Consider the following 12,875-nt stretch of genomic DNA (forward strand, 5'->3'; position numbering starts at 1 on the left):
TTGTCCAAAAGTAATGTATAATATTTAATATAATATTTCTATCCATTTGAACAATACCTCCCCCTTCAAAGAACTAGACCCCATTACTTCTAACAGTTTTAAGCATGTGTGCTATGGTTTAATAATTTATATCTATTTTATGAGCTAGATCCCATTCATTTTATAACGATTCTGAAAAAGTGTGCAATTTATTTAAATGTTTATTTAAATCTGTTTACTGGGGTAGAGCACTGATCAATTCTGACTAATTTAGAACATGCCTCTTCAATGAATATCTAATTCATTTTAAAACAGTTTTGCACATATATGTTATGGTTTAACAATAGAAATGCCTTTTCAATAAGCTAGATACCAATCATTTTGTAACAATTTTGTTAATGTGCATAATTGTTTAGTAATACACTACTCTTCTTTAATGAAGTAATTAGATCCTATTCATTTTGTAACAGTTTTGAATGTGTTATCGTTTAATATTATTTCTCTGTAATGAACAGTTTTCAACAAATTTTATAGCATTTGTATATGTGTGTCATGGTTTAACAATATGTCTGTTTATTGAAACTGATCCTGTAAATTTTATAACATTTCCAAATATGTGTTATGGTTTAACCATACAACATGCATCTTTAATGAACTACAGCCCCTTAATTTTGTAAGTTTTGTTATGTGCATGGTATGGCCTTACAGTGGAGATACAGCATTATCTGCCTGTTTTGCAAACATTTGTGTCACTGACAAGTTTACAAACTGAGGCATGAGGTACGCAGGATAAACAGAATGAAAAATATTTATAAAAAAAAAAACACAAACAGCAGGAGACCTTGAAGGCGAAAAGCCGAGGTACTAGGTTGTCTGTTGGTGATACTAAACGCTATTTGATTCAACCACTGCTGCCGTTTGTGTTTTTTTTTTTTTTTTAGCCTGTGGGCTGGTTTGTGTTTTTTGATATAAAAAATATTTTACTCAGCATTGACCAATGGGAAATACATTTGAGAAGAAGAAACTGACAAAACAGTTCTGGCTTTTTGTTGTCCATTCTGAATCTTACAAGTGTATCTCAACAAATACTATATTCACTGGCTAAGAAAGATTAGTTGTGTAAAATCTTACCATAACCACTGATGTTCTTTCTCTTCCATGTTGCAGTATTCTCACATGTAGGATCCTCCGCCTCAGGCATTTGAAATGTCCGGCTCATTTACCAAAGCTTAAGGCTGGTTGCTGTCTGGTGCGTGGGACATCACATGCTGGGACATAAACCATGGGCCATAAATGTGATGTCCTCACGCACAGACTCCAGAATTGACTGCCCATTCAGACAAAAGTCTAAGGAAAATGAAGGGATGCCATCCAGACAGGGAAAATGTCCTCTAGGGGGTAGGAGGGAGGGAATGAATACTGCAACATGGAAGAGAAGGACATCTATGGTTATGGTAAGATTTTACACAACTAATCTATGTCCTCCTATTCTCATGTTGCAGTATTCTCATATGTGGGAGAGTACCACAGGTCATGTAGAAGAAAGGGTGGAGGAAGAGGTGGCAGTCTCCAGGAATCCATGGAGGATGGTGCTTGCAAATCCTGCCATGGCTCTGGAGATGTTATCCAATTTATAGTGCTTGGTGAAGATGTGCACAGAAGACCATGTGGCTGCCTCTAGGATAGTAGCTGTGTCCATACCTTTAAGAAACACCCCTGAAGAAGCCACTGCTCTAGTCGAATGGGCTTTGACTGTGTGTGTTATCTCTTTCCCATGGAAGGAGTGACAGAAGGATATATTTTACAGATCCAGGAATATATAGTCTGCTTAGCTACAGCTTTCCCCAGGGTCCTGGGGTGAAATGATACAAAGAGTTGGTTGGACTTTCTAATGTCCTTAGTCTTATCCAGGTAAAACCTCAGCTGCCTGTGAACATCCAGAGAATGGACCACTCTGTCATCATGTGGCGAAGGGAAGAATGTGGGTAAATGGATGTATTGGTTAAGGTACATTTTGTTGACCACTTTGGGCATGAAGGAGGGGTTAGTACAAAGAGAAACCCTCTCCTTGTGAAAACTAGTGTAAAGTGGAGTAGCCATGTGTGCTTGTAGCTCAGAGACTAATTCTAGCTGAGGTAAAGGCTACTAGCAAGACAGTCCTCCAGGTGCACATATTTAAGGTGGCTGAAGCTGCAGGCTCAAAGGGGGCAGTGGTAAGTTTTTCTAGCACAAAGTTCGAGTCCCAAGGAGAAGGGATAGGTTTTCTTGATGGTCTGATGTGGAGAACCCCTTTGAAAAAAAAGTTTCACCTCTAATCTAGACAATAGAGGCGGATCCATAGATAAGCAGGCTGAGATGGCTGACAGATGGACTTTCACTGAAGAGTAGGAAAGTTCTGATTTTAGTAGCTCACACAAATAGGCTGGAACTAGAGGCACATCTGCCTGGAAGGGGTCTAGTGGCCTCTGAAGACATCAGCTAGAGAACCTTTTCCATTTTGATAAATAGGATCTCCTGGTGGTAGGTTTCCTGGCCTCCTGCAGGACAGATAGCACGTCCTTTGAGTAAAGGTGTCTGAAAGGGATCAGAAGTTTATCACTCACAGGGTAAGACTGAGGGATTGCAGATGAGGATAGATGAGAGATCCCTTCTATTGGGTGAGAAGGTCCACCTTGTGAGGCAACTTGCAGTGATTTCCCTTGGCAAGAAACAGAAGAAAGGGGAACCAACACTGCCTTGGCCAACAGGGAGTCACCAGCAAGATTTTTGGTTTGCCCCACTGAATTTTCAGCAGGACCGTCTGGATGAGAGGTAATGGGTGGCATATAGGAACAGCCCCTTCCATGAAATTGAAAAGGCATCCACTTTCCATGCTAATGGTGAGGGGAGCCTGGAGCAGAATAGATGTAATTGTCTGTTCTGAGGGAAGGCAAACAGATCTATCCATGGAGTGCCCCAATGGTGGACAATGTCTAAGAAGACATCCCTGTGTAACATCCATTCATGATTTAGAGACAAAGATCTGCTGAGGGCATCTGCCTGATGGTTGTCCTGTGATGGGATGTATACCGCCTGCAATGTTACATTGTAATGACTGGCCAATTCCCATGCTTGTATTGCCAGTCTGCAAAGTAAATAGGATTTGGTCCCCCCTGCTTGCTGATGTACCAAATCACTGTGGTGTTATCTGTGAAGACTTGAAGGGGACCAGGTTGAATGAGCAGGAGGAAAGTCTTCAGGGCTATGAGGAGAGCAGTCATTTCCTTCACAGTGATATGTTTTTTTCTGGAGGGAGGGCTCCCATTGAGCCTGTACCTTGAGTCCTTTCATGGTAACCTCCCCCACCGCGGATCAGAGGCATCTATGTACATTAACTGGACTGCCTTGGAGGGTTGTAGGGGAAGACCTGGATTTTGGCATATTTGTTGGATTCACCACTCCAACTTTTTTTTCAGTCACGGCAGGAAGGGCACTTGAAAGTCCAGGGGGTGATTGTGCTGTGACCAGACATTTTTCAAGTACGACTGGAACTTCCTCTTGTGCAACCTGGCAAGGGGTAGCATTATAGGAGAGTGGCTGCCATTGAGCCTTGAAGACGTAGAAATTCCCCCACTGAGATGGTAGTGAGTGGGAGTAGGCCTTGTAGGAAGTTTGTCAGAGAGGTGACCTTGTATTGTGGGGATGAAAGTCTTCATCAAGTCTGTCCTTATTCTGCAACCCAAGATCTGGTCTTGGGATGGGGTGAGGGAGGACTTCATAATGTTCAGAGAAAACCCCAGACCTCGAAGGAGACACATAGTGAATTGCAGGTGTGCCTGAAGAGTGCTCACCTCTTCTGCTTGGATGAGTAGGTTGTCTAGGTAAGGGTAGATCTGAATGCCTTCTGTTCTGAAGAAGACTACTGCTTGTACTAGGCACTTTGTGAAAACTCTTGGTGCTGTACACAAGCCAAAGAGCAAGGCAGTAAATTGATAGTTTGAGGATGGCACAGCAAAATGTATAAATCTCCTGAAGTCTGGGTGAATGGGTATATGGAGATAAGCCTCCTTCAGGTCTAAAGTGGCCATGAAGGTGCCAGGTGTCGTAAGTGGAAGAAGAGTTAGTACAGAGAGCATGTGGAAGAAAGATACATGCAAGGTTCAACAGGGATAGGTCCAGTATAGACCTCCATGGGCCCTCCTTTTTTGGGACCAGGAAAAGCCTGGAGTAAATTCCCCTGATCCTCCTTGTCCTGCTGGAACCCTAAGTACCCTTTTTCCACTACTGATAAGTCCCAGCGGTCTGAAGTGATGTGTTGCCATAGGGGAGACAGTGAGAGAGGTGAGTGGATGGGGGAGATGGTGGTGGAGGGTTAGGCAGTAACGCACTGTTTGGTCTGTCTGGAAAGGGCTGCCTGGGGTAGACTGAGAGGGAGTAGTCCTAGAGAACGAGGGTTTCCTAGACCCTTTATTATGTTTTGAGGAAGAAGTGGAAGGAGGAGGTGCCCTCCTAACAAAACTAGGTTTAGCAGGGTAGTTCCTGTAGAATTTTGAAACTGGAGCTACCAGAAGATGTTTCAGGTCCTGCAGTTCCTTGTTTTTTTCCTGCAGATATTTAAATAGTTCAACAGATTGCTTGCCAAAGAGGAGGTTATTGTCCAGGGGAGCATCCAGGATCTTGTTCTTGAAGTCATCAGGGAGGAGGCTGAAGTCTGAGCCAGGAGTACCTGCATAATACAGAAGCAGATACAGCCTATCTGGCTGAGGCTTCAGCAGCATCATAGCTGCATTTATGGAATGCCTGGCTACCTGTGCTGTTAAGGAAAGCTTAGAGGTCACCTGGGGCTTTGTAGGGGAGTCAGGCATGGAAGAGAGCAATGTAGATGCCCAGGAAACTAGATCCAGTGCATACTTAACCATGTGAGTCGGGTAATTAATGGCCCTAAAGGCCAGGGTGGAAGAAGTGTATATATTTTTTCCCAGTCTGCCCATCACCCTACTGTTTTTTTTTTGATGGCAGCAGTGAAGAGGAAGGAATCTGCCTGGATTGCTTGTCTAGTGCCACTGCAATGACAGCTGGGTCTGCCATGGGTGGCTTGATGAGGAACTTGTAATCATCAGGAACGTTATAGAACCTATCTGGCCATTTTGGGGCCGGAGGTTGGGATTCAGGAATCTTACAGGCAGAAGCAAAAGCATCTAAGCAAGCTGGAAACATGGGGAATAGCACAGGGTGACGATGACTCCATCTGGAGAAGTTCAAAGTATCTTTTTTGTACCTCAGTCATTTGGGTGGAATCCCACTTGAAGTATTCTCTCATTTTGGAGATAGTCTCCCCATAGGTGATAGCTTCTGAAGGGGATTCTCCTTAAAAGGAGTCTTCATCTGGAGAACAGTACTCCAGGGGGGAGGCCAGCTGAGAAGTATAAGTGAGAGACTCATCAGAGGAAGTCTTCCTCCTGAGTCTGAGGAAGAGGGATGTAGCTGTCAAATGCAGGCCTAGGACTAAGGGTTGGCAGGGCAGGAGTATGTGAGGCTGCAGGCCTCAGAGCCATAAAACCCTGAAACAGGGACCGGGAAAACTTTTTCCAGTCTGGCTGGTCTTCCACAAATGCTTAGTTTTTATTTTTTTCTTGACTGAAGGAGCCTTGGGAATAGTAAGAGGGGCCAAAGGCCTAGTGTCAAGTGTCAGACCTGGGGCTGAGGTGTCCTGTTCAGAAACTGAAGGCGGCCATCCAGGCAAGCCCGATTCCCCCTCAACATCGGCGGAGGCCGACGTCGCAGAAACCTCCATGGACATGACAAATGGAGATTCTAGGGTGGTTTCCAACATGGTACCCGCCGATGTCTCCAGCTCTTCATGACTTCCCTCAGCCCCTAGACCAGTAGCTGGCAGGACCTCCAATGGAGTCGCAGCAGTAGCAGGCCTTGAAACTTTGGCCTTCTTTTTAGGTGGCTCCACCTTGACTGCTGGTTCAGGATCCATACCTAGGGCCAGGTGTTTTATCATTGATTCTCACCGAACAATTTAAGGGCTGCCAGATGGCTGTGCAAGGTCTTAGGGACAAACAAGTAACAGATATTGCAGGTCATATGGTCGTAGGACTGGTCTAAGGAAAATAAGCAAAGCTCATGTATATCTTTGTGCGGAATTTGCTGACTGCACTTATATTTTCCCTTCGTAGATGACACTGGCTAAAAAGGCAAACAGCAACCTAAGCTCTATCAAAATTAAAGAAGATTCCCTAATGGGGTACTTTAAACACCTTCCATAACACAAAGTAGAACAAGCAAGCTGACGTTCAACTGCGGCAGAGAGGTTCTGAGGTCTGTGTGTGCGGACGTCACATTTATTGCCCACGATTTATGGCCCAGCATGTGACGTCCCATGCACCAGACCGCAACCAGCCTTAAGCTTTGGTACACGAGCTGGACATTCAGGACACCTGAGGTGGAGGATCCTACATCTGAACACAGCAACATGAGAACAGAAGGTCATCTGGGTTTATTTTGAGAGGATTTAGAAAAGAAAATCATGTTGCACCAAGAAAAATGCCTCACAATAATCAGGTTGTTCAGTCCACAATGCAAAACATTGATTAACATAGCTGCAAAGCTACAGACTTAGACTGCATAACAGACCAGCTGGAAAAGTGTATTACAAGGGATTTATATCATCACATTTTCGGAAACTCGAAATTCATATGGTTGAGACCATATGATCAAGTATCTGAAAACTCGAAATTCAAAAAATAAGAAATCTACATTTCTAGAGGGGGGCAAGCCCTGCTGCACCCCCACACCCCTGCAAATTATATATATATATATATATATATATATATATATATATATATATATATATATATATATATATATATATACCAACTCCAAGACTGCACTACCATATGGAAAAGGGTAAATTCCCAGTTGAAGCACTTCTATGTAGGTGCAGGACAATGGGGATCAGGGAATTTACACTTTTCTCCAATGTAGTGTGATCTTGAAGTACATAACAGGGGGTGTGTAGGGCTTGCTCCCCCTTCAACAACAGATTTTTTTTTCTAATTTCAAGTTTTTCGGAAACTTGATCATATGGTCTTGACCATATGATTTTCGAGTTTCTGAAAACTCAGTAATATAATATAAATCCTTTGTAAGATATTAGAGGTACCCAAAATGGGTCTTAAGGGACATTTTAGTAATTCAGGTACCTAGATGTCCATTATATTTGAAACTCTGGAGAAAAGATTCATACGGTCCTATAAATAGATGTTTTTATAGAAATAGATAATTTGATGTATGTGTATAAGACCCATTCTAAAGTGTTAAATCTTGCCTATGATATAAATAGGTCCTGCTGGACAGACAGGTATGTATCCCAGAAACTATCCCTTCTCTGGAACAGGCTCCCCCATCCATGTGAAACAGAGCTCTTTTCTAATCCAATTCAAGTGTAACTTGGACAATTGGATGGGGAACCAAAAATTCACCCCTGGTTTGGCATCTATGTCTTTGATGGTTACAGGCAGCCTGCTTACACTACCAAAATTAGCAGATGTTGTCAGAGATTTGGGATGATTGGCTAGGCTTACAAACTTACACGTGGTCATTAGCCTAGTACTCACCTATGAACCTATTTATCTATATCTATCTATCTAAATATGGGTCCCCCTCAGATGGTCAAACTTTTAAAAGCTCGACCGGTCTGAATGGGGATCTCCATAGAGTGTGGAACGGTAATATTTCCCTTTACCGCAACGTAGTGTGATCTCAGAGTTGGAATATTTAAATAGTGGGGGGGGTGCAGTGGGGCTTGCCCCCTCTGCTAGCACTGTTTAGTTTTTTTTTTTTGTTTTTCACATTTTTGAACATTCAAATGTTCGATCATATGGTCTCGACCATATGAAAGTCGACCATTTGAATGTTCCATTATGTGAAGTAGACCCATATATATATATATATATATATATATATATATATATATATATATATACACACACACACACACACACACACACACGCACACATATATATGCAGATATATAAAGAGAGGGAGATAAGCACAATGAATGCCTTCTTCCAGTAATGAAGTTAAAGTCCCTGAGATCCATCCATTGCTAACTACCTTGTTTTGTGCCTTCTACGAAGAAAGGTGGAGCAACAGAATCCCTACAACCATCAAACTGCCTGAGTAGGCCTTTTTCCTAATACCATAGCACTAGCTATTCCCTCTGCTTTGCACCAACATCACTGTAGGAAATTACATTTGGGCCACTGTAAGGATACTTGTCAGCACCACCAAATGGATTATCTGCCTGTTGCAGGTTCCTAGTTTGCAAATAGGAACATCCTTCTACCATAAAAGGTAAGCTGGCTATTAGCTGCATAAATTCACCCACATGCCTGGGATGACAGCTTACTATTAGTTGCTCAAGTCCAGCCCATATCCTCTGACACAAAGACTGTCAACCAAACAAGTGCTCACAATAGCACAAAGAGAGGCAATGTAATCTAGTGAATGTTTTGAAAGCAAATTTCAATATATCACCTAGACGTGGACTTTTAAGTTTGTTACCGTCCTTAAAAATATATAATTTGTAAAGAACAAACCTAAGAAAATTATGCAACACTCTGTGATGGTACTCTGTTTTTTTGCATTCAGTACATCGCCTTGCATTCATTTATGTGTGATGCAATATCTGAACCACAGGAATGGCTCTAATTTCTGTGATGTTAACTTGAATTATAACAGGGGTAGTTAAACGTTAAAATTTGAATTTGAATGAATATATATATATATATATATATATATATATATATATATATATATATGTGTGTGTAAATAAATTTTTCTAGCTTCAAACTTTTTGTTAAACTGTCTTTTTAAAAATGGGAAAATATGTAATGAAGTAGTGCAGGCATTACATGAAAAGTATAGTAATGTGTGTTCTGTTGTTTTGTTTTTAGTTTCCAAAAAACAAGCCTTCAGTTAACATCATTGAAGCATAATTTCCAGTACAAGGATGCGGTTTTTGAGTGACCCTGACATTATTCAAAAGCCCAAACGACTCCAAAGGTCTATGTTTTGGGACTGGAAACAGGTTGAAACAACTATGTAATGACTCAGATCAGGTATCAGTCCTGGAGGAGGACAATGGAATGGAAGAAGCCCCCACATTTTCTTCAAAAATAGAACTTCTGCAATCCGAGAAAGACAGTAAAGAAGAGCTGCATGGCACACTGTGCTGGCAAAAATGCCACGAAACAATCCTCTCTGTCCGAACTGCAAGACATTCTTAGTTAGCCGACATCTAATGTTTTTAGGTCACTGCTTAAACATCCCAGATGTGCAACAAAGTCAAAATGCAACAGGAAAGCATCTGTAGTTCTGTAACAGCTTCCTACACTACTTGGTATCATACATCCTTCTGTGCTCTGTGTTGTTCTGATATGTTTGTCATCTGTTTTTTAGGAAATGGTGCAACTATGGCAACAGATCAATCATAACCCAACCTATGATGTCCAGCTGGGATGGGCATGAACTGGTCCAAGAAGCTATCAGTGTATTTCTAAGGGGATGGGGGTTGGGGGCTTTAGTGTGCATACTTAATACTAAATGTTCTCATGTCACGTAAACATATATTCCCTTGCTTTGATGATTTTATTGTGCATGATGATCAATATGCTTGAAAACTTGGACAGAAAACCAGTCACCTGTCCCACGAAAACAAAAGCCTTAAATGGAGAGAACATGGTATTGGCACACTTCATCTTCCCTGTAAAACGGAGACTGCAGCTATCACCAGCACCCATATTACCAGTGTGGCTTATGTCCACCGTTGGAAATTGTCAGGACCATTAGACCTAAAACATTCAGTGACAGGAATGGGGTCAAATTGTCAACAGTGCATTTCACTCTTTGGTTTATGTGCAGCCTCTTTCATCCAACACTGTGAACTCACTCTCCATTACAGGGAAGAATGTGAAAACCATAATTTTCCATCAAAAGGAAAGACAGCTCATTGTGAAGGAAGCAGCCTTCTCAACTCATTCATATTCTTCTGAGTGTCATGCTTGGCGTTCTTTCTGACTGTCCCATCTACCTCATTTTACTCTTTGAAGAATAAGCAGAAGACAACATAAATACATTTTATCTGTCCAGCACTGAACACTTCAAAGTGTAAATACGTGCTCTGATTCAAAATAATTTACTCTTTGCTGGACATTAGTGTCCACATGATCATCCACGAGACTGAGATATAATGGTGCAAGAGATTTGTTGATATCCTTACATCTGGACTACCTGGTTGTACAAATACAGGGTGCCCATCTGTGTTACTTGTAATTTGAGTTTATTATGGAGTCTGACTCACTGAAGCATCAGTTAAGGAGGGAAACATCAAGCACACACTGAGCTGTTGCTCATTCTGCTGTGAGAGTTTGACCAAGTTTGAGGAGAAGTCTAATCCTTGACAACATTTACACCACATGATATTAAAGGGAAGGATGCACACAAGCACGTGTGCTTTCTAACATCACTGCATGCTGTGTTGTGTTTTCTAAAAGAAAATTAGAAGACAAGTAGTGTTTCTAGGTGCAAAAGAATAGAACACAGTCCGGTCTGCTACATTTTCTACCTATTTCAACATTTCTCAATGCCCTTAATTTAAAACAAACTATCAAAAATACAATAATATATTCATCAGTGAAATAAAATGTTTGTACCATAAAACCTAACCTAGAGTGAACTGGAGAAAGTTACAAACCAGAGGATATTCAACAGTAAGAGAGAAAAAAATAGTATTTAAATGAGAGTAGCCTCTTAACTGATTTTTAGTTATTAATACTGAGGAAATAGCCAGCATGATATTTTTACGAAGTCTATAACTTGCTGTCAGTAGATCGCACAGTTATCACTAAAACGTGCTGTGGAATCACTTCTTTTCTTACAGATTAATCACATATTTGGTAAAATTCCATATGGAAGTAATGCATTTCAGTCTTAATACAATAAAACAACACATTTAGTTGAAGGAGGTGTAAACTATTTAACTTGCTGCTTTCTCCTTGCACTTGTGCTGTTTTAAAATGTTCTCATGTGAACGGACATCTGCATATCACATGTTGAATTTTTCTCATCATGAGGTGCCACTTTCTTCCATCCAGTCAAACCAAAACAGCACCACATACAAGGGGGAAAATGATTTAAGTATTTTTCCCCGTATTTCCTTCCAGTACTTGGTTCAACAGTCTCTCTGCAAATCATTTATCTTTCTGCAAAATTCTGCATTACCTTCTTCCAACATCTGTCACATCTGTTGCTTTTTTTTTGACCAGGCAGTTCAACTGATCAGAACTCATTTATAGTGGATACCCAATGGAAAACGCTACATGTATGCAACATTTGGCAGATAAAAGGTTTTAACATTTTTAGGGGTTACTATAACGATAAAGAAGACAGCCATGTGTCAATAGTGACTAACCGAAAGAATTCATATACATACATACACACACACACACACACACACACACACACACACAAACACACACAATATTCAGTCAACTTTAGTTTGATTTCCAGTATATATTGATACATAACCAAAGCAAAAACAAGAGCAGCAATGCAATATGCATATTACAACACTAAAAAGACAGACACACATGCACTACAATGCAATAAATACAAAGTTTGCATCAGAGTAGAGCAAAGGTGCTCCACTTTGCCCTGCTCTGATGTCGCACTAAAATGCATAGATGACCCGGCTAAAGTGGTGCATACTGCAGAGCATGGATCTTGCATAGTATGGGCATCTATGACTGCTCAAGCAAGAATCTTTGTAGTGCAGTTTACTGTGATATGCAATGGCTTAATTTAAATAACTAATGCCCCCCCCCCAAATATTTAATTTACAAGAGGCTCCAAACCCTTGTTGCTAAGTGGCAAAATACTGCACAACTGAGCAGCAAGGGGTGACTTCATAGCCTGTGTGTACTACACAAGATATCCATGAGTTCGAGGCAAAGTATTAGTAAGTTCTTGTTTTAGACAAAGCTCAGTTAGTACAAGGTGTCAAAATTGAGTTTTGTACTGTGCACTTTCAGTGATGATTCTACAAAAAAACATGGCTAACAGATACAGTTTAAATGTTAGTTTTTGCAAACAAATAGGAATCCATACCTATATTTCATTGCTACATTTGACTTCTACTTTCTGGTAAGAACATTTTCTTTAGCTGCAATAGGCTGATTTTAGTAAGGCCAAATAATGCTGCTCTTCATTGTTAGCAAAAAAGAAGTTATGTACTCACCATAATAATCCATCTGTGTTGTCAATCTTTATTTATCCTTGATCTGTGGGTTCGGTTCCGAGATCAGAACTGACACAGCCGTAGTACAGTCCACAAGGACCAAAAACTTTAGAGCTTTTCTCCCTACCCATAATGCTCCTCTCCCCCTTTTACCTCCGACTGAGTTTGCTGACTGAAAGACAGAAAAAGTTATGCATCCCCAATATACTTTTGTGGAGACCATATCTGGTATAGGAAAACTACACAAATATCTGATGCTGTCAATCTTCATTTATTCCTTGACCTGTGGGACAGAGTCCTCAGCTACTTACCTTAGGTGGACTCATGGAAGAATATTACTAAGCACCTTAGAGCCAGAGGATGCTCTTCCCCTGGAGGCCACATCCAATTTGTAATGAGTAATAATGGTATGTGGGGTAGCCCAAGTTGTTGCTGCGCAAATATCATCCAAAGAAGCTCTGGAGTGAAAAACTGTTGGTGTGGCTATGCGTGCCTTAACTGGTCCAGGTAACTTAACATTCTTTCTGAAGGATATACAGTCTTTCAACCATCTAGAAAGGTTAACTTTAAATATGGGGCTACCCAGTCTAGCATGACAAAAGGCAATAA

General features: G+C 41.0%; 1 protein-coding gene across 1 annotated transcript in view; it reads left to right on the forward strand.

Annotated features, from left to right (window-relative positions):
• Window positions 1-11,005, forward strand: part of FNDC5 (fibronectin type III domain containing 5) — a 1,974,149-nt gene extending 1,963,144 nt beyond the window's left edge. Inside the window, exon 6 of the mRNA XM_044059931.1 lies at window positions 8,926-11,005. Coding sequence (XP_043915866.1) covers window positions 8,926-8,967 — 42 coding nt within the window. The 3' untranslated portion in view covers window positions 8,968-11,005. The remainder of the gene's footprint in view (window positions 1-8,925) is intronic.
• The last annotated feature ends 1,870 nt before the right edge of the window (window positions 11,006-12,875 follow it).

This window comes from Protopterus annectens, chromosome 1.part2 (genome assembly GCF_019279795.1).
Source record: "Protopterus annectens isolate FY-2018-M chromosome 1.part2, PAN1.0, whole genome shotgun sequence".
In the NCBI taxonomy this organism is placed as follows: Eukaryota; Metazoa; Chordata; order Ceratodontiformes; family Protopteridae; genus Protopterus; species Protopterus annectens.